The sequence below is a fragment of the Borostomias antarcticus genome, assembly GCF_949987555.1.
Source record: "Borostomias antarcticus genome assembly, chromosome: 13".
NCBI classification, from domain to species: domain Eukaryota; kingdom Metazoa; phylum Chordata; class Actinopteri; order Stomiiformes; family Stomiidae; genus Borostomias; species Borostomias antarcticus.
Genome location: NC_140246.1, coordinates 8490204 through 8502491, shown reverse-complemented (window position 1 = coordinate 8502491; position 12288 = coordinate 8490204). Strand labels below are relative to the sequence as shown.

General features: G+C 42.1%; 1 protein-coding gene across 1 annotated transcript; it reads left to right on the top strand.

Moving 5' to 3' along the window:
- Nucleotides 1-6739: 6739 nt before the first annotated feature.
- Nucleotides 6740-11822, top strand: guca1aa (guanylate cyclase activator 1Aa; the record flags this gene model as incomplete). Its single annotated transcript, XM_084447941.1, has 4 exons — nt 6740-6937; nt 9412-9561; nt 11448-11541; nt 11695-11822. The coding sequence occupies 4 exons, from the start codon at nt 6740-6742 to the stop codon at nt 11820-11822; spliced, it is 570 nt and encodes a 189-aa protein (XP_084304067.1).
- Between the last annotated feature and the right edge of the window lie 466 nt (nt 11823-12288).

Sequence of the window (12288 nt, the reverse complement as noted above, 5' to 3'; positions counted from 1 at the left end):
CAAACTTGCCGTGCAGTGATTGGACGTTGTCTTCAATGTTTTATTTGCTTTTTTACATGTATTATATGTTATCTTACTATATTTTCATTTGTTTTCGTTTGTAGTCATGATTCGATATTTAGTCTTAATCTTACATGCGGTAGGCTATATTTTTATTTGTAGTCAAAAATGTGAAAAGCCAATAGGCCTACTGTATCATGCATATCATAGCCTTTAACTATAACCAGGAAAGCATGTCCAAAAAGCCAAAATGGAAAGAAAGGATGGGTTATTAGACAATGCAATGCTTTTGAGGTCATGACTCAAACAGGCCTAAGTACCACAGTTATCCATTAAGGCAGTGTTTCTCAATCAGGGGTCCATGGACCCACTGTGGTCCCTGACATAATTACAGGGGGTCCTTGGGAAGGTGTTTAAAGTATTTTTAACATGGCATTTTTGTTAAATGTATCAAAAATATGTTTAAATAATGTTATATAAGACCATCATATTTAACAAAAATGAATACTGTTTTAAAACAAACCAATAGGCTAGGCTTACTCGCACACATTCACAACTCTCACTTTAGCAGAGCTAACTCATTCATTCTTGAAACATAAGGATTCACAACTGATTCAAACAGATAGCAAATAAGGGGCCGGTTGCGCAGACATGGATTAAACCTAGTCCTGGACTAAATAGAATTTTCAATGGAGATTGTCCATTGAAAGTACAATTTAGTCCATGACTAGGCTTGGTCCATGTCTGTGCAACCAGCCCTAAGTGTCATATAAGCCATAAAATGTGTAAAAATTTTACTTTCTGTGGTGTGAAAAAAAAGAGGTGGGAAAAGCTTGAAACTGGCCTATGTTAAGATCATTAATGTTAAATATGAATACAATAGAAATGACTGTTATGGCTTCTTATATAGGCCTACTACTCAGGGGGGCATATGAACTGCATGAGGGTATAATTATTATGAAATATTTTTGATAATACAATATGCTATTGTTTTTGTGCAACACTGACATACTAATTATACTGAGCTCTCTTGTTCTCCCTCTGACTGATGGTATGTTGAATTTGTGTTGGTGCAACATATTATACTAATGCCCGGAGAAAACGTTTCTAAGCGTTGAAAAGGAGTTTTCAAACGTTATGGTAGATGTCCTCAAGTAAGGTGTGATGACAGTCAGCAGGCCTGGAGTGCACAGCTCAGCTCAACTTCCAACTCCCAACTGAAATCACACGTGTGGTAACCGCTACATTGGCCTAACTTCCTTTTTCAGTATGGCGGCCGTCAAACAAAAAACATGCCATTGTTTCATGTCTTCATTTATAAGGAATCTAAACTTAGTACATTTTATTTAACAGAAAAATACTATGATAAAAAAAAATAATAATAATAATTAGGGGGGGTATGAATGAAAATCTTACTTGGTTTAGTTTAGATTTCAAGAACATGCAGAGTGGTCGGTCAAGCTGGTTTCAAACAGAGACAATAGGTTTATTCTGATGTTACGTTTTGCAAAGCGGACTCTGAAAACCGGAAGTGTTTCCTTCGATCAGAGTGGTTGGACTGAAGGATCGCGGGACATTTTATAGCATGGTAGAGGAAGTCACATGCACTCAGGGACAAAGGGTAAAGGGAGGTGATGTCACAGAGCAAAGGGTGTTTCTAAACAGACTGATTTCAATGGAAACAGATTAGAAAGAGGTTTCACAGAGGTTGTAAAACAATGAAAAGAGAAGATCAATCAAATAGGAATTCAATCAACTAGGAAGATCAATCACAATAGGAAGATTCAATCACATAGGAACACAAAAAGGGGATAACACATTGATGAGACTGGAATTTCATTAACAGAGGGAGTAGCACTTTTGGAGTGGGCCAGGGACCCTAAGGCCCACCAAGAGCGACGGCCGTGGTGGTGTGGTGATATCAGACAGAATGTCAGCTCGTTACACAACGTTGAAATCTTCAAGAATCAGTCAACTTCGGTGGAGTGGACGTATTTGAAAGTCTGGACCCAGGCTAGGGGTGGGGGATCCTTCAGATTTTTCAAGGGTCCAGAGCTCAAAAAATGTTGAGAACCACTGCATTAAGGTGACTGAATTCCAGGGATACCATAAACCAGTATGATTGTATTTTTCTTTTAATCACTGCACTTATATAGTGCTTTTATACAAAGCACGTGTTGATGGCCTCTCATTAACCCATTCACACACCAATGGTGGCAGCTGCCATGCAAGGTGCAAGCCTGCTCATTGGGAGCAATTTGGGGTTCAGTGTCTTGCCCAAGGACACTTCGACGGGAAGAGCTGGGATTCGAACCGCTGACCCTATAATTATTGGATGACCCCGCTCTACATCCTGAGCCACAGCCGAACTACATTATGTAACAATCATTTTAAGCAGTATTGAGACAAATCTACTTGTATATTCATTTATTGTATGTAGTAGAAGATATATATTTTAAAGCATTTTATCTTTAGAAGTATGATTTTTGAATTTCATGTCATATGACGAAATGAATGAAGGCATTTGGGATCATATCATCACTTAAGTTTGAATACATTGATTTAACCTATCATATAACCCATCATCAAAGGCATTCAAGAACCACTAAATGAAACTGCTGTGATTCCATAACAGTTATAGAATGTAAGTGCTGTTGTCTGGATATGAAACTACATTTGTAGCTGTAATTAATATGATTTATTATTTCACTTGTCTTATGCTTAACCTGGTGCATGCCTGGCAGAACCTGAACTGTAGTCATACAACTGCTTACTACAGTACAGGCCTACTTGGTTTAAGACTATGGTGGCATGATCGCAATAAAGGCAACTACATACTTGTGTTAAATTAAATGTTTAACTGTCATTCATATTCTCCAGACTGGTCCACAACAAGTCTACAGCTAGAACATCCTGGAATTGTTTTCAATGGAGATTGTCCATTGAAAGTACAATTTAGTCCATAGGCTTGATCCATATCTGTGCAACCAGCCCTAAGTGTCATATAAGCCATAAAATGTGCACAAATTTTACTTTCTGGTGCCAAAAAAAAAAAGTAGTGGGAAAAGCTTGAAACTGGCCTGTGTCAAGATCATTAATGTTAAATATGAATACAATTGAAATGACTGTTATGGCTTCTTATATAAGCCTACTAAACAGACCAATCTCTAAGGCTCAGGAGGGAATATGAACTGCATGAGGGTATAATTATTATGAAATATTTTTGATAATACAATATGCTATTGTATTTGTGCAGCACTGACATACTAATTATACTGAGCTCTCTTGTTCTCGCTCTGACTGATAGTATGTTGAATTTGTGTTGGTGCAACAAATTATACTGATGCCCGGAGAAACGTTTCTAAGCGTTGAAAAGGAGTTTTCAAACGTTATGGTAGATGTCCTCAAAGTTACGGCAAGTGTAAGCCTATAAGTAAGGTGTGATGACAGTCAGCAGGCCTGGAGTGCACAGCTCAGCTCAACTTCCAACTCCCAACTGAAATCACACGTGTGGTAACCGCTACATTGGCCTAACTTCCTTTTTCAGTATGGCGGCCGTCAAACAAAAAACATGCCATTGTTTCATGTCTTCATTTATAAGGAATCCGAACTTAGTACTTTTTATTTAACAGAAAAATACTATGATTTCAAAAAAACAAAAAAAAAGTTAATAATAATTCAGCTGTGGGCGCCAGTGGGGGGGAGTAGCACTTTTGGGAGTGGGCCACGGACCCTAAGGCCCACCAATAGCGACGGCCATGCTACTAAATGTTGTGGGGAGGTGGTGTGGTGATATCAGACAGAATGTCAGCTCGTTACACAACGTTGAAATCTTCAAGAATCAGTCAACTTCGGTGGAGTGGATGTATTTGAAAGTCTGGACCCAGGCCTGGGTGGGGGGTCCTTCAGGATTTTTCAAAATATGCCAAGGGTCCAGAGCTCAAAAAATGGTGAGAACCACTGCATTAACGGAGTAGTAAAGGGAGTGAGCTTCTTGTCTTTGAAATCGAGAGTTTAACATGTATTTGAAAGATTTTTCAAGGTGCCCATCCACATCCATTGTAAGACCAAAACGGTGGTAGAGCAATTATCAGACTTTCTCAAAAGTGCTAGTTTTGTCAACGTTTTGATTTGAACCATTATATATGATCATAACCTTAAAACAGGGCTAAACATGCATTTTCCCTTTAAGGTGACTGAATTCCAGGGATACCATAAACCAGTATGATTGTATTTTTCTTTTAATCACTGCACTTATATAGTGCTTTTATACAAAGCACATTGATGGCCTCTCATTAACCCATTCACACACATGTACACACCAATGGTGGTAGCTGCCATGCAAGGTGCAATAGCCTGCTCATTGGGAGCAATTTGGGGTTCAGTGTCTTGCTCAAGGACACTTCGACATGTGGACAGGAGGAGCTGGGATTCGAACCGCTGACCCTATAATTATTGGATGACCCCGCTCTACATCCTGAGCCACAGCCGAACTACATTATGTAACAATAATTTTAAGCAGTATTGAGACAAATCTACTTGTATATTCATTTATTGTATGTAGTAGAACATATATATTTTAAAGCAGTTTATCTTTATAAGTATGATTTTTGAATTTCATGTCATATGACGAAATGAATGAAGGCATTTTTGCATCATATCATCAATTAAGTTTGAGATACATTGATTTAACCTATCATATAATCCATCATCAAAGGCATTCAAGAACTGCTTAATGAAACTGCTGTGATTCCATAACAGTTATAGAATGTAAGTGCTGTTGTCTGGATATGAAACTACATTTGTAGCTGTAATGATATGATATAATATGATTTATTATTTCACTTGTCTTATGCTTAACCTGGTGCATGCCTGGCAGAACCTGAACTGTAGTAGCCTAATGACACAGGCCTACTTGGTTTAAGACTATTGTCATGGTGGCATGATCGCAATAAAGACAACTACATACCTAGGCCTACTTGTGTTAAATTAAATGTTCAACTGTCATTCATATTCTCCAGACTGGTCCACAACAAGTCTACAGCTAGACCATCCCGGAAATGTTTAGAAAAAGATGCATTCACATGACCAATTCTGGGTCAGGTGCATTAAATCAGTTAAGTATGGCCAGGTTGCAGGCATCCCCAGACTGAGAGGATGTGCTATGCTGCTAGTTCTATTCCAGCTTGTGCAACCGGCCCCTGGTGTGAAAGCGAAAGTTATGGAATTAATCAATAAAAAATAACATGTGAAAGCGCCAAACGAGATTCTGGTTCGGACCTTAGTCTAGACCTTTAGGTGTGAAAGCGCCCTTCGTTTACGCTGTGCCAGCGCCTGAGACAGGTCTGGCTGGACATATTACCATTCTGCAATAGGGGGGGAAAACGCAGTATTTCTTTAAACCAATCACAGTCGTCTTGGGCGGAGCCAGTCCCGGACGACAAGACTGTGCTCTTGCAAAATAGTCTGGATCAAATCTGATTGGTGCCGAGAGAATCTCTCGGCCCGAATCAGATTAATTTGCGTCGCCAGACTCGCCACTGATTGGGCAGTGTGACAACGAATGACAAGGTTTATTGCCAAAACCTACATCCATTGAGCCAGACTAGTTGCTATCAGACTGGAGAGGGGATCGTGTGCAGTTCAACGTTCTTTCCTCGACAAAGTTTTGAGAACATATGCCTGTGAGTATTACCTAGCAAGATTTGTTTGGCACATTAGGGATAGATTGTTGACAAAATGTATAATTTCAAATTGTTTCTGTGAAGATTTGAGTATGTTTGACAGCCCTAATTGCCTGCGGCAGCGTTATCCTCCATGGTTGGGAGCTCTACTCAGATGATCTTCTGCACTGCCTTCACCACCCTCTGGATGGCATTCTTGTGGTGGTGAGGCCGTACCAGGCTGCGATGCCTTGAGTCAAGACACTTTCAATGATGCTGCAGTAAAAGTTCACAAGTGTTTGTGTGCTCTTGCCCTATCTCCGCAGGCACCTCAGGTCATCTCCAATGACCTGACCTCCAGATCTGTATTCCTAGGAATTTAAAGTGGCTGACTCTCTACCTCCTCTCCGTTGATGATGATGGGGTGGGGTCCTTCCCCCTTTCCTGAAGTCCACAACCATCTCCTTTGTCTTGCTAAAGTTCAGGGCCCGGTTGTTGTCTTGACACCGTGTTACTAGGTCTGACACCTCCTTGTGGAAGGCTGATTCAAATTAATCATTGGGGGACATCAGACCTATCACAGTGGTGTCGTCCGCAAACCTGATGATTCGATTGCTGCTATGATTGACTGTCATAGGTGTACAGTGAGTAAGTTCAGTAAACTAATATGAGATCCGTTTAAGAACAATTTCACTTTAAAGAACAATTTCACTATATGAAATTGGGTAGGCCAATGTCAGCAGAGTACAAAAAATAAAGTCAGATGAACGTATGTTTCTAAGTTAACAGGACATATTTTACAGTGCATGTGTTGCAGACAGTGTACCTCCAGCAGGGATTGATTAAGCCGTTTATCTGCTGCTGCACCTAGATTTCCACTGGTGATTAGACACGGAAAATACAGAGGCATGGCTTATCCCAGCCCCATACAAAAGCCCCTGCCAGCCACCCTGTCCCTTTCAGGTCCCATTGACACTCGGCTTCACAGTAGGCCGACACAAAGTGCAGAGCCCTCGAGATAGGGCTCCTCCATTCTCCTTCCAGTCATACACACAGATACAGGCAACTCTAAAGGCATGGGCAACGCTGCAGGATGCACGGTGGACGACCTGCAGGCTGTGGAGATGCACATCTGGTACAAGAAGTTCATGACGGAGTGCCCCTCGGGTCAGCTCACACTGCACGAGTTCAAGCAGTTCTTTGGGCTCCGAGGTTTGGACACCGAAGCCAGCTCCTACATCGAGCAGATGTTCCGCACATTTGACATGAACAAGGTAAACAGATGCTGCATTCAAAGTATTTAACAAGGCTTCAACTGGATTAATCCAAGGCTGAATTGTTGCGTTGAAACCATGCTGCTTATGGTAGGCTGTTTTATTAGTGACAGTGTTGAGTGGTAAATGTGGCAGATGTGACTCAGGCCTTCTTCTAAAAGTGGAAAGTCCCCACCTGGTTCACAGAGGTCTGTGAGTGAAAATATAAGTGCAACAAGTGAACAATGAACCTGTTGACTCCCACCTATGATGCATGTCATCAGCATGTACAGTTGGATGTGTGAGTGGGCTTTTCTAGTTTAGATTTATCTACAATACAGAGCCGGCATATAAGCCCATCATATTTTCGGTTAAGTCTAAAATGTAAGCATTTATTAGTAAGCAAATAGTGAATTAATATATCCGTGATTAAAATAGTTAAGATAAAAATAACCTCAAGCGATTTTAACTGTAGGAAAAAAAAAAACTTAATGAAAATGACAAGGCAAAGAAGGCCATCCAAAATGATGTTATGATAATCTACTGTTCATTGTAGTGATACGCTACTGGCCCTTGTGGAACGCAATAATGTTGCTATTAATCTGTGCATTTTAGTTTACAGTTCAATGTTAACACTTTGGACTTCTATTGTGATTTTAAGGTTGCATCTATTTGCCTATGAGGGTTACTATTAACATGTCAGACAATTCCTGCAAATGTGAAAGATACAACTCGTCACAATTTGCAGCTAATGAAAGGATTTTGTGTAGTATGATTATGTAACTTTTGACCATTGTTTTGCATTCACCCTTCTTCTCAGTCATCTGTTTGGAGGACCCGAGGGGGGGGTCTTTATTATGCCACACAGTGACACACATCACATATAGTGAGCAGTGATATGGCACACAGCACACATGCAACTTTCAGAGGCTGCCGGTGAAAATGTTCCCTGCATTTAACCCATCCTGAGCCGTCCTCCTCCAGGGGCAGCCAGGAGCAGTGGGCAGCCATCATTCATGTGCTCAGTCCAGGTCCTGGTCAGGGACAGGACTGCAGAGTATCTGTTCTTCTGCATGTTTTTCGTATTGGGTTATTTTGGGAGCACGGAGAGGCTCAGGAAGAGCTTCTTCACGAAAGCCATTTGGGACATGAAGAACTATCTAGAACATCTTGTGTATATATCTAGTGTACATAACCACATGCAAATGTCAATATACCTCTTTTGACGGTTGGAAAACAGAGCATAGCCATGCTCTATGTCTGAACTATCTAACATGATCAAACTACCTAAATAAGAGTAATCTGATCTATGTTGTGAATATAAGGGCTCTAACTAATGATAATTGTACCCACAATACACCTAACCTTGAAACATTTAGAACGAGCACCAGAGCTACTAAACACCTCAGGCTCTGAACGCTGTGGATTTAGAAAGCAGATGGACTCGTGAGTAGAATATACTATACTTTTACTGAGACACCAAACATAGTTTTTTATGTACAAAGCAAAATGCACCTGGCAACAGGAAAAATGAATTGTGGCGACCCCCCAGGTGGTGGGGTCTGGTATGACATGTGACAAATGAACGAAAGCACGTATGCTACGTACAGGAGTAAATATACTATTACCCCATCAACTTCATCTGGTGACTCCTGGTGAATCATGATTACAAAACTATGAGTTCACATTAACATTAAATAAACATTAGCTACAATGTTACCGAGAGTGGTCCCTGTTGCTCTATGTTTTCCCATGAGTTACATTGATTGGAAAATTATGTTATAAAATATCTTGAACCAGTCAAAAGTTGGTAATCTCTTTAAGAGCAGGAAGTTGTTATATCTGGTTCTCGGAATGCGATCACTGTTGAAGGAGCAATGCAATTCTATATTTAGTAACCCTGTCAGCTTCAATTCCAAAAGGCGTGACTGGATTAACGCATGTTTTAGCCTTGGGATTATCTCTCTGAGACAATACCTTGATGCTGAGGGGGGGGAGGGAGTAACCTGTTTTGTCCAGACCAGAGGACAGAGCTGAGGTCTCTAATGCTGCCATTGTGTTCCAACCTTGACACCGACCTTAAGGGATCATTCATCTCTCATATATTCATAATAATCCCTGTTGATCAGACAGGCTTGTGATTATATAATATGGGGGAGAATATCTCAATAAAATATACACAGTATACTGTATAGCCAACTCCTTATCAACAAGTGCATCCATACCTGCCTACTGAACACCAGGGGGTATTTCACAAAGCTCGCTAACTGAGTAAGCCTGACATAAGCATAAAGTAAAACCCAGAAAGCTATTTTTTACTTCAGTCCATGTTCCAGATTTGAAGAGTTCCCATGTTTTACTCATTGCAAAAGTCAGGCTTACTCAGTTAGCCAGCTTTGAGAAATACCCACAGTTGTCTTACCACTGTTCTGATTATGATAAACACATTTACCACAGGATTGATGCAATGAGCCACACTCTCCTGGCTTTTACAGGACGGCTACATAGACTTCATGGAGTATGTGGCTGCCCTGAGCCTGGTAATGCGCGGGAAGATGGAGCACAAGTTGCGCTGGTACTTCAAGCTGTATGACGTGGACGGCAACGGTTGCATCGACCGACATGAGCTCCTCAGCATCATAAAGGTCAGATCCTTCACTGATGTCATAATATGAGATATGATTTCAGAGATATAGAATACGCACATCAGGCAATGGGTACCGGGTTAAGAATAATTCAGTTTTTAGGTATAAACCCACACCAGCTGTATAATATGAGATATGACCAGTGCTTTTTGCCAGTGTTGTTAAATAGCCACATTGGCTGTGGCTCAGGAGGTAGAGCGGGTCGGCCAACCATCGTAGTATTGGCTTTTGGCGTTCTTCTTCTTCTGTTGCTCTGCGTTGTGTAATTTTTGTATAAGCCTTAATAAAAGTTGCAGCAAATCTAATATGGACCACGCTGTTAATAGCCTTCTTGTTGTGATAGTCATTGATGAAATCACCCAACACGGGATTGGAAGCGGCAAACAATGATTTATTGGACAGAACTTAAACTCACATGTTACAGTCCCTGTCTCTCCCTGTCTATCGGCTGGCTGGAGCTGTGGGCAGAAAACGAGGCCTTAATCTTCTTCCGTACTCCCCCGCTTGATCTAATCGGGGCTGGGTAACCACAGGCTACCGCATCCCAAATCAAGGTCTCAAGGTTGACTCAAGACACTAAATAGTATCCTCTTGCTCCACCCCCACGCCTCCCTTAAGGTCTAGTGTAGTCAGATTGGCTCCCCGGAGGGGCCCTACTGTCACAAGATGCGTATGTCAGGCACAAGTCATGTCAACCTGTCATCCACCATCTGAAGTCTCAATCCCACTGATTGTTTGGCCAGTGGTACTTTTATGACATTCTATGAAAAGCATTGGACACCCTGGGAAGGATGGGACACCCCCCCCCCCCCGTGACGTCCCAGCGTGGCCTCTCGACCCCCGGCCCCAGCACAGCTGTCTCCTTTCATCCCTACCCGACTTTTACCTATATTCTTCAGTAGGGTCGGCAGTTCGAATCCCGGCTCCTCCTGTCCAATGTCGAAGTGTCCTTGGGCAAGGCACTGAACCCCAAATGCCATTCCCAATGCACATTGCATGTCATCTGCCATCATTGGTGTGTTTGAATGGGTGAATGAGAGGCCATTGTAAAGCGCTTTATAAGTGCAGTCTAAATGGAGCACAGTTATTGACCATTTCATGGAATTTCATATTCAAAACACCACCAAAGTTTACTCATTGAAAGGGTCTATATAGTGCTTTACAATGGCCTCTCATTCAGCGATGGTGGCCAGCTGCCATGCAAAGTGCTAGCCAGTGCTATTGGGATACTGGCTGGCTACTGGGGTTCAGCATCTTGCTCAGGGAGACTTTGACACGCTGGCAGCGAAGGCTGGAATCAAACCGGCGACCTTCCTATTCCCAGACGGCTACTGTACCTCCTGAGCTAAGGCTACTGCTGCTGCAGTATCTTGTTGATGGACCTGGATTGAAGTACTGTTTGAAATCCTTTCAATTACTTTTGCCCTAGCTCGAGTCTGCCTAGTGTCAGGTGGGTGGGGTTTTCATTTTTGGAAATGGCTCATTAGTTCCATTGTGCCAGACAAGAACAATCAAGCACAGATAAGTAATTGAAATGATTTAAAATAGTATTTTGACCCAGGCTTGATAAAGAGTGCTGTTTCTCTGTGTTGCTGACCAAACACACCGGGCGGCTGTACTGTAGCTCAGTTGGTAGAGCGGGTCGTTCAGTGATCGAAGGGTCAGTGGTTCGAATCCCAGCTCCAACTGTCCAGATGTCGAAGTGTCCTTGAGCAAGACACTGAACCCCAAATTGCTCCCAATGAGCAAGCTAGCACCTTGCATGGCAGCTACCGTCATTGGTGTGTGAATGGGTGAATGAGGGTAAAGTGCTTTGAGTGCCGCTAAGGTGGAAAAGCACTATATACGTGCAGTCCATTTACCATTTACCATAATTCTCTCTTCAGGCTATCCGTGCAATCAATGGTAGTGAGAACCAGGAGTTAAGTGTAGAAGATTTCACCAACCGGGTGTTTGACAAGATTGATATAAACGGAGATGGTGAGTGCCTTTTACAACTGCCTCAACAATGTCCTCAATACATTAACTATGTAAACACTATCTCGAATCGAAGAGAGGACCGCAAAATGTCATCTGGCTTGTGTCAGAGTCACATTCACCAGCTAATCTAAATGTAATCCTTCCTCTCCACAGGGGAGCTGTCATTGGAAGAGTTTGTAGCAGGGGCTCGCACTGATGACGAGTTCATGGAGGTGATGATGAAGAGTCTGGACCTCAAACACATAGTGACCATGATCCACAACCGGAGAAACGGCATCTAGACGTCCACCCCATCTCCACCTGCATGAGTGTGGGGGGTGCGGGGTCACCTTTGAACTGAGCTATGGGCTCCCTCATGAGATTGAACTCATGATAATGGACATTTATGACTAGGAGCTGTGCTTTGAATTCCTCTTATGTCGTACGACCACACAATGAGTGTGTGCAACTCACAAATTACCCAGTCACCATTTTCCTGGCTGCCTACATGATGAAAATGATGATCTCTCAGTCAACTGAGTCTGAGACTAGAGACACTGGTAGATCATAACTTAAAGGGCAATGCTCGTTTTTGACAACCTGGACCTTATTTACGACATATTATAAGAAGTTTGACTCACCGAGATCACTTTTGTGTAGTTCGGAGGCCTGTAGAAGAAATTTAAAATCCAGCGCGAGCCAGTATATCCATGTAATGACGGTGATCGGGGCACCGAGAATGCAGTTTCTCAAAATCTATTTTCGGCC